At 36.1% G+C, this 14,187-nt stretch overlaps 1 protein-coding gene across 27 annotated transcripts in view; it reads right to left on the bottom strand.

The window, feature by feature from the left end:
- LOC112161706 (neurexin-1a) overlaps window positions 1-14,187 on the bottom strand; it is a 247,571-nt gene that overhangs the window by 223,197 nt on the left and 10,187 nt on the right. For 10 of the 27 annotated variants that reach the window (XM_036215421.1, XM_024297065.2, XM_024297057.2 and 7 more), the window contains 4 exons: window positions 6,386-6,403; window positions 3,507-3,536; window positions 2,819-2,830; window positions 2,336-2,383 (listed from right to left, as the gene is read on the bottom strand). In XM_036215421.1, coding sequence (XP_036071314.1) covers window positions 2,336-2,383; window positions 2,819-2,830; window positions 3,507-3,536; window positions 6,386-6,403 — 108 coding nt within the window. The remainder of the gene's footprint in view (window positions 1-2,335; window positions 2,384-2,818; window positions 2,831-3,506; window positions 3,537-6,385; window positions 6,404-14,187) is intronic. The other 17 variants (XM_024297069.2, XM_024297071.2, XM_024297067.2 and 14 more) reach the window with 11 other exon arrangements.

The following is a 14,187-nucleotide window of genomic DNA, read 5'->3' as shown; positions in this document are numbered from 1 at the left end:
ACTCTAGACTAGGGGTACCAGTCTGATCTGCAAACATTTCAGAAAAGGTTTTTATTATATAGCTTGGTTTCAGTCAGAAACCCATCTCAGCTCTGCACATACGGACATTTGCTGTGAACACTCACAAACCACAATGAATTTGCATGCGTGAGAACGCGACTAATATTCACACCCCGTTAACTCTTATAATGGCTGTAAAATTTTCATTTTTGATAATTTGATATTCCATTATCCATGTCAGCTCATGCACTCATGGCAGGAATCTAGCATCTGAAGGGAGTCCCACAGAAGGTAGAAGCTTCTGCAAATCCAGGGGCACTCAGTTAAAAGCTTCAGACATGTCAACCGTTTGTAATGCAAACAAGAAGAGTAATCACGCGTTCTAAAAATCAATTTCATTTGACATGTTAAATGTAGCACGTCATGTAGAAACAAGCCAAACAGATTCACAGAAATCCCCTGGAATGTGTACAGTGTGATAAAAAGCGCAATTTTTCATCCTCAGAAAGTGAAAGCAATCACATTATGAAGTATAAAATTCAGCCCCTAAGAGTTTTACCTGTAAGCCTGTCCGCATCCTCACTAAGGCTGCGTGTGGTAGTTTATTGTGATGATAGTAATTAAATACCCCTGTGATTTCTGCGCCAAAGGTATTATGACTGATCCCAACAATCGCTGTGCTCTCAAGAGCTAAATGGGAGCGAGATCTCAAGACTCAACTAGTACTGGACCAGATGACAGCAACATGCATATACATCAGAGGGCTTTCATTAATCAGAGTACTAACCATAAAGTGGTAAACTTCAGTCGAGCAGCTCAAAAAATGTACTATAATTACAATGGACAATGAAGGCTTTCTGTTTTAGCAATATTGTGTCTATGACTCCACAGTAAGTTGATGCATAAAGGTGGGATAGTAAATAAGGTAGCCACTGTGCAAACACTCAATTAATATGGGGTTGGTTTAAATATGCATGCTCTTACCTATCAATGCCATCAATAGCATTGAGTAAGCCCAAAAAAGAATCAATGTCTACGCAATGTGTTAACCAAAGCCAACCACTGAACTGCCATGTTGTACTAATATCAGAAGAAGTCACCAAAAACAATGAAATCCACTGAACCTCTCATCAGCAAATATAAACTCACATTATTTGCTCCTCAAAACTTACCTTTGAAAATGACTCGACATCCATGATGTTTAGCAAATGTGTACGAGGAAATTCCCCAAAACAAAATGTTTCATTTTATAATCACAAAATGTGAATTTGTGTGTAAGCCTGTATTGCAGCTTTAAGGCCATTTTAAGGTAACCAAATTTTACTAGATGGGCGTGCAGTTTCATTTATCTCAAATAGTACCAAAGAATGTTTGTGAGATTGCTTGTTTGTAATTTAGAACTGTGTTTACTTTTATTTGTTGCAGAGCTTCCAGACTGGACTCAACTCAATAGTCTAAATAATTTATTGCAAAGTGGTTGATACATGCCACCACCAGAATCATCCAATTATATTTTTACTATTAGTATCTGAAAAAACGAAACGGAACAGGTACCATCCAGACAATTTAGTGGGATTTATTTTGTTTTTTTTTTTTACTCAGGGCTACTACCCAGAGTCTGTCTGCTATGCCATCACATCTATCTGCAGAACAAATGGAATCAGTGAAAGAGCCCTTGAAGTTGTGTCGTCCTTCAGGGAGCTCCTTGATGCCCATAACCCTTAGAGAGTCTGTGGAAGTGGCAAAATGCATCTGGAATGCAGCTAAAAAAAGAAAGTCCTTCGTGTACCCTTATACACATACACTTCAAAGGTGAGTAATACACATGTGGATAAGGTGTATATATAAATTCATATATCGTCTTTCATAATCTCTTCCCAAACAGGTACACCAGAGTTACTTTTTGTAACTGTTGTAGCTTGTTTATTTAATAAATCAGTGAGTATTAGTGGGATCCTGCAGTGCGGCGTATTTGAAAGGGGAAACCCTAAAATGACCATAAAGCTTTTTTAAGCACAACATTTGATAACATAAAGGCAGCATATAATAATTTACAACATTATTTACTGATGAACTTACCTGTTAAGGGGATGTTTCATGTTGAAGTTATTTAAATCACACAATATTTACGACAAAACTGTTTTTTTATATATATATTAACAGTCCTGACACTATAAACCTCAAGTTAAAATAAAATCAAGGAACATTTGTTAACTTCTTAGCAGCAGTGCATTGATGGTTTAAGGTTGAGCATTCATGCTGCACAGCAGTAATCTCTAAAAGGGATTTTAACTACAGTAACAGACATGGGGGAGCAAATAAAAAGAAGTTTTACCTTGTGTGCTCAGTAGGGACCTTAGAAGCCAAGCTTCCCCTCTTTGTCCTGAGGAGGAGAGTTAAATAGGAAAAAATCAGAAGTCCACTTACCCCACGGGGAGAAGAGGTGAGGAGCACAGCCGGGATGGGAGGCCAACAACACAATGGTCAAACCTCACACTCAACCTCGAAACCCATATTTTAAATAATAAAAAAGAAAGGCCGCCTCTAGAGGCTGCGGAAGCAGGGGGGAGTAGAGTTTGTGTTCCTGTGCCCATGTGAATTTATTCTATTCCCATGCAGGCAGCAGAGGAGAGCAGGTAGCACAAGTGTCAGTGCAAAGCGAGAACAGCACCTACCTTGAAAACCTTGAATTTATGTGTTCAGAAGGAATCATTTGGGAAAAAAAAATCTGTGGCTTTATATACATGATTCAGCATTAGTATATAATGCCACAGCCACAAAATTCTGTGAAATAAGAGAATTTTAAAAAGTGTTGTACCTTTAATTTTATCTACAATTGGTGAAATGTTCCATGAAGAAAGCAGATCCCACACAAAGAGGGAGAACAAAAGGAGAGGAAACACCAATAAGTGTCATGGAGAAGGACAAGTGTCAAAGGAGAGAGGCTTGATCGCTACAATTATGTGCATACATAATAAGAGTGGCAACAAAACACTGCAATGGGGAGAGAAAAAAAAGACAAACAAAACTTCATGTCCCTGTTCTAGAAATTCAAAATGAATTGAAAACATGAAGAGGTGATGAATAAGCAGTCTGTTTAAAAGCTTGTAACATGCATCATTGATGTTAAATCAGATGATATTTGGCTTAAAAAGTCTTAAATTTGTTTGCATTGCACTATACTCTGCAGTCAAACTGTGTTAACCCAATTGTCCCCTTGTTAGTATCCTATTATTTACATACATTTCCATAATAACAGGCCTATTTGATAGAAAATGGATTAAAATGCACATGTTCTTGAAAATGTCACATGATAGAGAATGGTTAAATGAATCATAAAGCCAACAAGCTCATCCAAGAAAATAAAAAAGAGGAGGTGAATTGACAACAGCCCATATCTGAAGCTTCAGGCCTACACAGCAGTGAGAGCCGCACACATTTCGGAGCACAATGGGAGCGAAGGGAACAATGGAGGAATGACTGTTGGGAAAAAACTGAGCCCATACCTTGGTCGCCCATCATCAGGTGTGCCAGACCTTTAAGGAGAATAAAAGCACAGTCAGCAGAGAACAAGGGATAATGGGGAGAGTGTCTGTCAGTGACATGCTGGTATCTTCTGCAGAGTGGATGTCTGTGTCACATGAGGAGTGTTGGGAGACGGGAAAAGTGGGACGGAGAGTGAGAGGAGGGTGTACAAACAGGGTTTTTAAAGATGAGCATTCCCTCCACCAAAGTGGGTTGCAATGCGTCATCAGCAACTTACTATGCACCATTCAGAAACTGAAATTCAGGTTGGCCAACTGAATCTGAGATTACCCATCATGTGCACATTGTGTTTCAGAAAAATTTTAATACGTAAAATAAAGGTATAAGTTTCACAACACTCAGAGAGGAGTTAATTTTTAAAAGTACAGCAGAAAAATACACGTGTCTAGGGCTGCACGAAATGAGGAAAACTCACGATGTCTGATATTAGTGATCAATATTGCAATGACTTGCGATACATGAGCAAATAGCAAAACATATATATATATTTTCATTTCACTGCAACAGTTTAAATAAAAGTCAACATAAATAATAGGCCGACTGCAAGTTATCTCAGTGGGAGACATGTTAGAACTTATATGTCGGGAAAGCACACCGAAGAACAACTATACCGTTGTGGTAGAACTGGTCAAAACCAATATGGACAACACAAGAACAAGGTACAGTGGGGCACAATAAAAAAAAAAAAAAAGTTTTTAGTTAGCCACCAATTGTGCAAGTTCTCCCACTTAAAAAGATGAGAGATGCTTGCAATTTTTATCATAGATCTACCGCAACTATAAAAGACAAAATTACCAAAAAATGAAAAAAAAAACTCCAGAAAATCACATTGTCTGATTTTTGAAGTAATTATTTGCAAATTGGTAGAAAATTAGTATTTGGTCACAAGCAAGATTTCTGGCTTTCACAGTAGTTTCTTCTGTAAGAGGATCCTCTGTCCTCCACCCGCTTCCTGTATTAATTGCTCCTGTTTGAACTACTGTATTTTTCAATATAAAAGACACCTGTCCACAACCTCAAACAGTCACACTCCAAACTTCACTATGGCCAAGACCAAAGAGCTGTCTAAGGACACCAGAAACAAAATTGTTGACCTGCTCCAGGCTGGGAAGACTGAATCCGCAATAGGTAAGCAGCTCGGTGTGAAGAAATCAACTGCAAGAGCAATTACTGTATTAGGATGTTGATGACAAAAAGACCACTGATAATCCCCCTCCATCTAGGGATCCCCAAAAGATCTCACCCCGTGGGGTCAAAATGATCACAAGAATGGAGAGCAAAAATCCAAGAACCACACGGGGGGACCTAGTGAATGACCTGCAGAGAGCTTGGACCAAGTAACAAAGGGTACTATCAGTAACACACTACACCGCCAGAGACTCAAATCCTGCAGTGACAGACGTATCCCCTTGCTAAAGCCAGTCCATGTGCAGGCCCGTCTAAAGTTTGTTAGAGAACATTTGGATTATCCAGATTGGAAGAATGTTCCACGGTCAGATCAAACCAAAACAGATTTTTTTTTATTAAGAACTCTACTCATCGTGTTTGGAGGAAAAGGAGTGCTGAGTAGCATCCATAGAACACTATCCCTACTGTAAAGCATGGGGGTGGGGCTGTTTTTCAGCAAAGGAACCAGGACAACTGATCCATGAAAAGGAAATAATGACATGTATTGTCAGATTTTGGGTGAAAATCTTCTTCCATGAGCAAGGGTCTTTCACCATGACAACGATCCCAAACACACTACCCGGGTAACAAAGAAGTGGCTTTGTGGGAAGTCGTTTAAGGTCCTGGAGTGGCCTAGCCAGATCTTGACCTCATAGAAAATCTACGTGTTGCCCAGCGGCAGCCCCCAAAAATATCACTGCTCTAGAGGAGATCTGCATGGAGGAATGGGCTAAAATACCAGAAACAGTTTGTGAAAATCTTGTGAAGACTTATAGAAAATGTTTGACTGCTGTCATTGCCAACAAAAGGTGTATAACAAAGTTTTGAGTTGAACTTTTGCTATTGACCCCATACCTATTTCCACCATGATTTGAAAATAAATTATTTAAAAATCAGACAATGTGATTTTCTGGATTTCTGGATCTCATTCTGTCTTATATAGTTGAGGTAGACCTATGATGAAAATTACAGTCCTTTTTCATCTTCATCAAGTGGGAGAACTTGCACAATTGGTGGCTGACTAAATACTTTTTGCCCCACTGTAGATTGTGTGCCCTTGGGCTTTTTTAAAAAAGGTTATGGTTTCTCTGACTATGCATGTGTGTAACCATTTATCATGTTTACACAGTCTTTTGTGATATGTGTATTGCAAAAGCTGATATTGCAATTTCAATACATGTTTGATTTATTATGCAGGCACATAAGTGTCATTAGATGTTTGTACTTAAAGTAAAAAAAAAAAAAAAAAAGTTGACCTCAGTTCATAACTCCACATTATGCATTAATTTTGAGTCCCCAAAGAATCAAACATCACAATCCTTATTGATGAAAATAGAAACAATACTTAAGGGTATATTAAAAAAAAAAATGAAAAGAGCAAACTTTTTTACAAAAACAAAGTTCTAATTTTAGTTTTTTTTTCAAATACATTTAATAAAATGTAGATAAATATTTGACTGTGCTTTTTAATTTCAAATACATAAAAATACATACAAAAAAAATACATAAAATGACATCACACTTACCCCTCCAATCAGCAAAAATACCATCTTAAAATATTTACTCACATGTTTTAGGAAGCCTTATCCGCGATTTTACGCATACACAACAACTCCATTAATAAGCAAAGACATAATTGAAAAAACTAATGAAAAAATAAATGAACACCCACCTTCAGTATAGTTGTCTTCTGGAAGCACAGACGCGTAAAAAGAGAAAGAGGAAGATATTCATTAAGCAGCATGCAGACTGATACTGACCGTTGCATGTTGTTGCCATGCAAGGCTTCAAATATCACATGCAAGTGATCAGTTGTAACTCTTGCAGAGGAAATGCTGGTTTATACACAGGCCTTTGAATTATTACCCATCCACTTGATGTAGTTATAAACTGATCTGAGAGGCAGGTCAGGGACAAAACCATCTCAAATGAATATTGGTGCGTAATCATTTCAAGCAAGCCTTAAAACTGAATAAAGAAGCTAGCTTAAAAGGTAAAGACATAAACAGCCTCTTATATAATGTGAGCATAGTTTATTTAGACTCATTGAATCTTTTTTTTATGCCTTTTTATTTTCTTTGTATAAAAAAAGATTTGACTCAACTGTTTCTTTCTTCAGTAAAAAGCTGTTATGTCTGATAAAATGGACCGCAAGAGAAAATCAGCCAAATAAATAGAGTTGGCTGTGATAAAGCAACACCTCTAATGGTTCAGAGCGGGCCGTGGGCTCTCATGTTACAGGAAAAATCCATTCAGGTGATTCAGTCACTGGAGGCAATGCCCAGTGAGCATACACTGGCAATGCAAAAGGACATTGCCTATATGAAACCGCCCTAATGGTCATTTGTGCAGACAAAGTGATTTTTGTGGAAGTGAGAACGACACTGTGTGATGTCTGTGGTGCTGAGAGAAAAAAAAAAAGATGGGATAAAAGTGACATCGTTCAGGATTAGATACTGGTATGATAAACACCATGCAAACAGTAATAATTGACTTATTAAAAGAATTAATACAGAAAGGTCGTGGAAGCTCTTTTCTTTAGCAGACATGAATTGGGAACATGCAGGATATGGTACAAAAAACACTTAAAATAAAGTTTTTGTACCTTTAGCGTTAAGGAACTGAAGGAATGATAGCAGCATGCAATCTCTAGTTTCTATATGCCTCTAAAAGATGCTCCACTTATGTCAGCAAGTCACACACATGCAATCACATGGGGAAAAAATGTTTTTTCAAAAAAAAAAAACCTCCTACCTCTTCAAAAAAGCTTTGTGCCCAGGCATAAGAGATTTTTTTTGGTTTTGTTTTGTCCCCAAACTTACCATCACCAATGGTTCCCCTTCGAAATCAGACGCCATGCTCAGAATCAGTCCAAACCATCAAAAAGTATCAAACACTGCCATTTTAAATCTATCTTACTTTTAGGCAGATAACTAATATAGTGTTTTTTAAAATAATATCTCACTGTGATTCTGAAGTGTTGAATACAATAATTCCTCATTTATCTAAACCCCATAGGAAAGAAACACAATTGGAAGTGCAAACAGAAGAACTGAGATGTTTTCCTTTTAGAATTTAGATCATGTGTGCACATGAAGCTTTTTCTTTTTTTACCTCGACGAACAGGGCCAAGATAAATGAGATTCAATTGTCAAAAAAAGAAGAAAAAAGAAAAAAGCACGAGCATGCACATGTTCAAATAAGCTTGCTTGATGATGAGAAGCACGCCGCTGAGAAAAGCATTCTGACAAGGCAAGCATGAAGCTGGCAGGTGCAAAAAGACCAAATGAAAAACGTGAAAGGAATATTTGCCAATGTCAAGACCCCAAAGATGTTGACAAATTCCTTTGATAATCAAGGACAAGGGTTTATTTAATTGAAATAAGTATGCCACAAGAGTGAAATTAACAATATATTCAATCTATGGTTATTATCCTGTAAGAATATGTTACCACCTATGTTATATACATTTAAAACAATGAAGGCAAACATGCGTTTCTGATTGAGATGGATTAAATAATTGCTCTTCTTAAAGACCCACTCCGACCATCTTTTGATCTATTTTAAAAATGTTTTTTTTTTTTTTTTTTAAGTATGATTATGCTATTTTTTAGCCAAAATAAAAACCTATATATATAAACTGTCTTTTTCTAGGACATATTTTCTGTAGAGCAGCAGTACTGAATTAGATTTGCCTTTGATTTGTGGGCAGGACCGTTGTAGAGCAAGCCCACCCCTTCTTCCCCTTACCATTGTTGAGAGCTTTCTGTTTACATGTTCTGCTGTTATTTTATAGCCACTAACACCCTCAACCTAACATTACTGGTACAAAAAAAAAAAAATTGTGAACAATAATGATAATAATTCAACTCAAAAATGTGTTTGATTAAAAACTAATGTTCTTAAATGTTTGATTAACTTATCCAATGTTTCACTTTTGAAGTGTACATAGATTAAAGGGTAACCAAACAGGAGAGTTTGGAGGCTGACTCCACCCACAGCTGAAATTTTAAAATCCAATCAGAGGGGTGGAGCTTGGGGGCTGGACTGTTATCATTACTAGAGCTGCATATCATGACGTTAAACTTCTTAAAGTTACATAGTTGACCAATCACAAAATTTAACTGTAATACCTCGATTTAACCATTAGGGGGCAGCACACCAAATGTTTTTGACTATATTTTCAAGAATTAAACAATTTTATTTTAATTTTTAAAAAAAATTGGCAATGGCCATTAGACATCACTTTTAAAGCCCCATTTATAGAGATCAACAGCCAAAAAAGTTGATTTAGGGTTTGGTTATTCTTTAAATCGTCTCCAAGTGGATTCATCAGACTGGAGCAGAGCAGGGAGTTTCTGGCTTGCCCTCTCCGACAGAAATAGGCTCTAATACAAACTGCATTTTCTGTCTGCTCCTGAATCACACTGATTTAAATAACAAAATAACCAGAAATGAAATTCTGAGATAAATTTTCTTACAGGGGCCATAACATGGTTTTCTTAAGCCTTTCAGGGTGAACTATATCCATATATATGATCATGTATTACCTTTGGAACACCAAAAAAAAAATTATTTATGAAATTTTTGTTATTTTTCTTGAGTTTTTTTCCAAAGACTCAATTCCTGAAGCTCCGCCTGTTGCTACATCTGGCTGTCGCCCATTACATAACGTCATCCTAGAGCCTTTCTTTGTTTCTCCCAGGAAAATAAACAGTATCCAAATGTCTTCAAAGATGGATGCACACCATATATCTGCCTTTAGTAGGCCTGGCCATCGCTACACTGGTTCACAAATACAAGCGACGTAAGAGAGGGGGGGGGGGGGTCTTAAAGGAGCCTCGCGTTTAAAGTAACGAACACCTGTTTGAGCTGAAATTTATTGAAGACCGGACACAATTTGAGGATATAATGTATAATGCATTTAAAACCTTAAATAGTAGAATTTTCATGTTATGGCCCCTTTAATTCATGTCCTCAGCCATCAGAGAAACTCCACAAGAATGCAAAATATGCCAAAAATACAATTACATCGGAGTGGGTCTTTAAAATGTGGATCATTCAGTATAATATTGCTCTTTGGCCATATATGCAAATAATGTGGGTAAATCTCATAAACCGAAAACTCCAGAAATAGTTGGGGTTTGCTAGAAATGATGTTTTATTTGGTTGTGTTTGGAGAGAGATAAGCTTTTCCTTAACAGCAATAACACCTGACAGGAACCATTAAAACAATCCCCCTATCATTCTTTGTCTCCCACACACACACTCTCAGTCCTTTCACAAATGTACCCAGCTGGTTATATCCTAATCCAGAGTTATAAATCCATTTAATCCCCTTGACAAAGCGATCCCAGCACCATTGTGCTGGTAACACTACACCAAAATGCACTCAACTGTCTATCAGACGATCTGCATCTCTGATGTTCTTATGCTGTTGATCATGCACACACTTCATGGCTCATGAAATACAATTACTATTCAAGTCGAATGAAGCATCTGGCATGCAAAGGCAGGAAGGAGAAGGATGAAAAACAAATCTGTAAATCAATTTCTTTTTAATTTGGCTCATGCAGACATGAGTCTTTTGCATCTACAAACTCTTGGCCCTTTAAACTGTGAACTCAAAACTGTGACAACTGTTCAAGGCCAAAGTGACAGACCACACTGTCGACAGAAAAACTAGCAACACTGCCTCTGTTATTATACAACATATAAGCAACTATCGGGCAGCCGGCTGGCCAAAATGCCATTTAAGCGCACACACGTCCTGCACTGTGTCTGGATGCATTTGGCTGAAGAGACATGGCAAGAGCAAAGGGTTTGTGGGTGACATTTCACATGAAGGAACATGTGTCATGTTCAGTAGACACAACAGCGATGGATGTAGTTCGTTTTTCTCTGCCGTTTGACAGTTCAAGAAGATCCTGTCTGCCTGAATCAACCTTTTGCCTTCAACTCTTAATGTCATCAGCAATGCTGTGTCTTCGGTTTGGTAAACTTTTGTTCCCATCTTTTTTTTTTAATCAATTGTCTAATCTTAAGAAATAAAATATTAACATTAATGTCATTATTTCTTAAATTTCAACTCTTAATTTCATTTATGCCACTCTTTGGTCATGAATTCTCAAGAAAATGTAAAGGCTGCCGTGATATTTTAAGGTATGTGCTCTGAAATAATATATCTATCACTTTTTTTTGACATTGCAAGTCCCAGTCTCCACATTTCATGGATACTATTTATAGCACATTGTTCTAGCTCAGGGCTCATCTTTTAGTCTCCTCAAGTTTAAAGGTGAAAGTCAGAAAGAACTAAGAATTCTTAGTAAGATGTCTAAGTTTGTTGCTCATCCAGCTAAATTTAAACTGCTTAGAAAAACTGCACTTTAGTTTTATCATCTCAAATAAGTTTAATTACATCAAATACATTTGTACAGTTTTAATAAATCTATTTTAATAACCAATTAGGTAAGAAGATTAGGTGCAAAATTTAGTTTTGGAAAACTGAAATAAGTCATAAAAAAGTGTGATTACTCTCTGAAATGACTTTAAGACTTTTGCACCGCAAAAACTAGATCTTAAAACAGTAAAAAATACCCTTGTTTTTGTCTTGCAAGAAAAATAATCTTATCAATCAATTTTTTTCAATAAAAAAAAATATTAGTTTAAGAAAACAAGTCTCAGTACGTAGATTTTTAAAGAAATATTAGACCATTTATCTTACCCCATTGACAGATTGTTTTGCTTATTTTAGGAATATCTGCCAATGGGTTATACATGTATTATTTGTTTGTAAAGGCTCTGTTTTTGCATTGTGAATGTTAGGTCACACACTAACACTTTAATCATAAGACAAAGAAAAACATGAAATAATGCAGCCTACCTTATTATTTGAATGCAGCAGTAAAGCCGCTGCAACTTTTAAACGGAAATCCGAACTTAATTTATTTTTAGCTATTAAAATTAATGGAGGATTGCATGAAAAGTCATTAAATTTGCAACAATACAGACAACATAGAAAAAGGGAGGAAAGAGTTTCTTATTAAAACTTTATAAACTAAACTCCTTAAAAAGCAGATTCATTGTTTAAATTGAGTAATTTAAAACAATGAAATTATTTCTTGAAAAAAATCTAAAATTCTTCCTGAAGTAAATTAAAAAAAAAGTCAACTTTGTCAAATATTTAATTGTTTGGATATTTAATGTGCTTATAATTGTTTATTATTTTCAAACATTACATTTGTAGCATGCAAACTATAGGCCTGCTAATTTAAAAGTCTAAATAGTTTGTATTGACATATAAAAAGTATAGTAATATTTAGAAATATGTATTTATCTTAAAAAATAATTTTAGAATATGGTTGTATTTCATCACAGAGATTATAACCTCTGTAGTTGCAGTTAAGCAATAACTGTTTTTTGGTTAGGTTAAAAAATTGGTTAATCCAGTATACGTTTGAGGTTTAAATTCTCTTACATTTTGTATTTAGAGCCCAAACTGAATAACTTTGGTTACTTTTTTGCCATCACTATGTCTAAATGTAACACATAATTGGTGGTTTAACATATATTTATCATAGTTCCATTTTTTTTCAACAATACCCTTAAGATGCTTTAAGTAAAAAATCTAAGCCTTGCACTAAAAGTGTAAAGTAGCATGGAATAGATTTGTTGTTAAATACAATTTGAAGAAATGAAGAGTAATGGGAGCAAGTGAGGGCTCATTTCTCTGTGTCATCACCTTAACTTAATGCATCTATCTAGCAGAGGAGTGTGGCACAGCTCACCGTCTCTCTGATTATCCTCCTTGAGCAACACTGGAGAAAGAGGGGAGCGGGCTGCGTGACCAACCACTCAAATGGAAATTGATAGTTACCACAGCTGTGGATAATTATATTCTGGCTAATTTCCACTCTCCTTACTGTTAGTAATTCATCGGTGCTGAATTTACGCTTCCAGTGCAAATTTTCTCCTCATACCAGCGTTCTGCAAAATAGCCACATTGGCACTAAGCTTGCCAAATGGGAGAGTGTGCCAGTGGGTGATTCTAATAGAGCTCAGTAACAAAGGGTTTGTTATTATATTACACTATGAGCGAGAAAATGAGTTAGAAAAAAAGAAGTTGCCTTTTGAGAGATAACATGATCAAGTATAAATGGACCAAACTATTTTATTTTATGTGGGAAGGGATTTTACCCTCTTCTCTCCTGTTATACTAAAAGTTCATGATTTAGAGCATAGATATTAGTCATGTAAAATGGCTCATCTGTCTGCAAATTTATTCTTTTTTTTCCCCCTAACAATAAACTATTCATAGTTGATCAAATCGGTTGCATTTTAATGGCCAATGTGTAAAATGCATATTTAATTTTGCCAGTCATACATTAATTTTTAGAGTTGTAATTGTTTTTATTGTGCTGCAACTCTGAGAGTGTCGGCACAGATGGTCTGGGGACTTTAGAGCCAAATCCAGATTTTTCCAGAGACACAGACCAATCATGGACGATTGTGTGCGCAGATGTCCTGGAGACCTCTCCATTCTTTGACATCTTTGGATTTGAAATGATCCAAGGGGATAATCATGGCAGCTTACACAGAGGTTCTAATAACCTTAATCCAAGGACTGACAATATCTGGGATAACAATTCAGATGTGAAGTGAATTTGGTCTTAGAAGCACTAACACTGCTGGAGGAACTGGGTAATCCCAGGTGTTTAAGTATGTCCGCAGCATATTTTTAACTTGTAATAAACCTCTAACATGAAAGCAATGTTTGTCAGATCTGAAACTCCACAGCCGCTGCTTAAGAAAGCTGCAGAGTCTCCTGCTGTTTGCTTACATTCAGTAAATCCTTTTGAAATGTGACTCTACAGCTAAAGTAGAAAAAAAGATAAATAACAAAATACCAAAAAGCATCCAAAGAATTAAAAGCAGTTTAGCTCTGAGTGCTAATATAAGCTTCACGATTTCCAAATATAGCAGTAATCTAGCAGTAATTTAGCCCAAATTTAGTTACATTTCTGTTAATTCAAAAGTAAGAGATGTATTATTTCACGAAACAGCTTTGTTATGCCTTTGGTAGGATCTTTATCTTTTCATTTTAAATTAGCATTCCAGTTACTTTATATTGGAATTGATTTTTGAATTTTAAGATTGCTGGTGTGATTAACACGTTTCATCTTTTTCAGCTACATCTACTAAAAAGGGTCCGGAGATTTTATGTTTGTCAGGAAATAAAAACCTGGTCTTGAGATTTATTTTAAAAACCCACTCCAAAGATAAAGCTGTTTTTAGTGTTTTTAGCATGTTCTTGTGACATGGATGGCAAATATTATGGAAATTTGGCAAAAAATTGCATTTCTGAGTATTTCTCTATTTAAAATCATTGTGAAATCAGAGCAGATGAAAAAAATACAGTTTAAAAACAGCGTATTTGAGATATTTATTTTATAGACTCAGCAACGGGGAGGGGAA

The sequence above is a fragment of the Oryzias melastigma genome, linkage group LG15 (genome assembly GCF_002922805.2).
Source record: "Oryzias melastigma strain HK-1 linkage group LG15, ASM292280v2, whole genome shotgun sequence".
NCBI classification, from domain to species: domain Eukaryota; kingdom Metazoa; phylum Chordata; class Actinopteri; order Beloniformes; family Adrianichthyidae; genus Oryzias; species Oryzias melastigma.
Note: the sequence above shows the minus strand (reverse complement) of the source record. Positions and strands in the feature narration are given on the sequence as shown.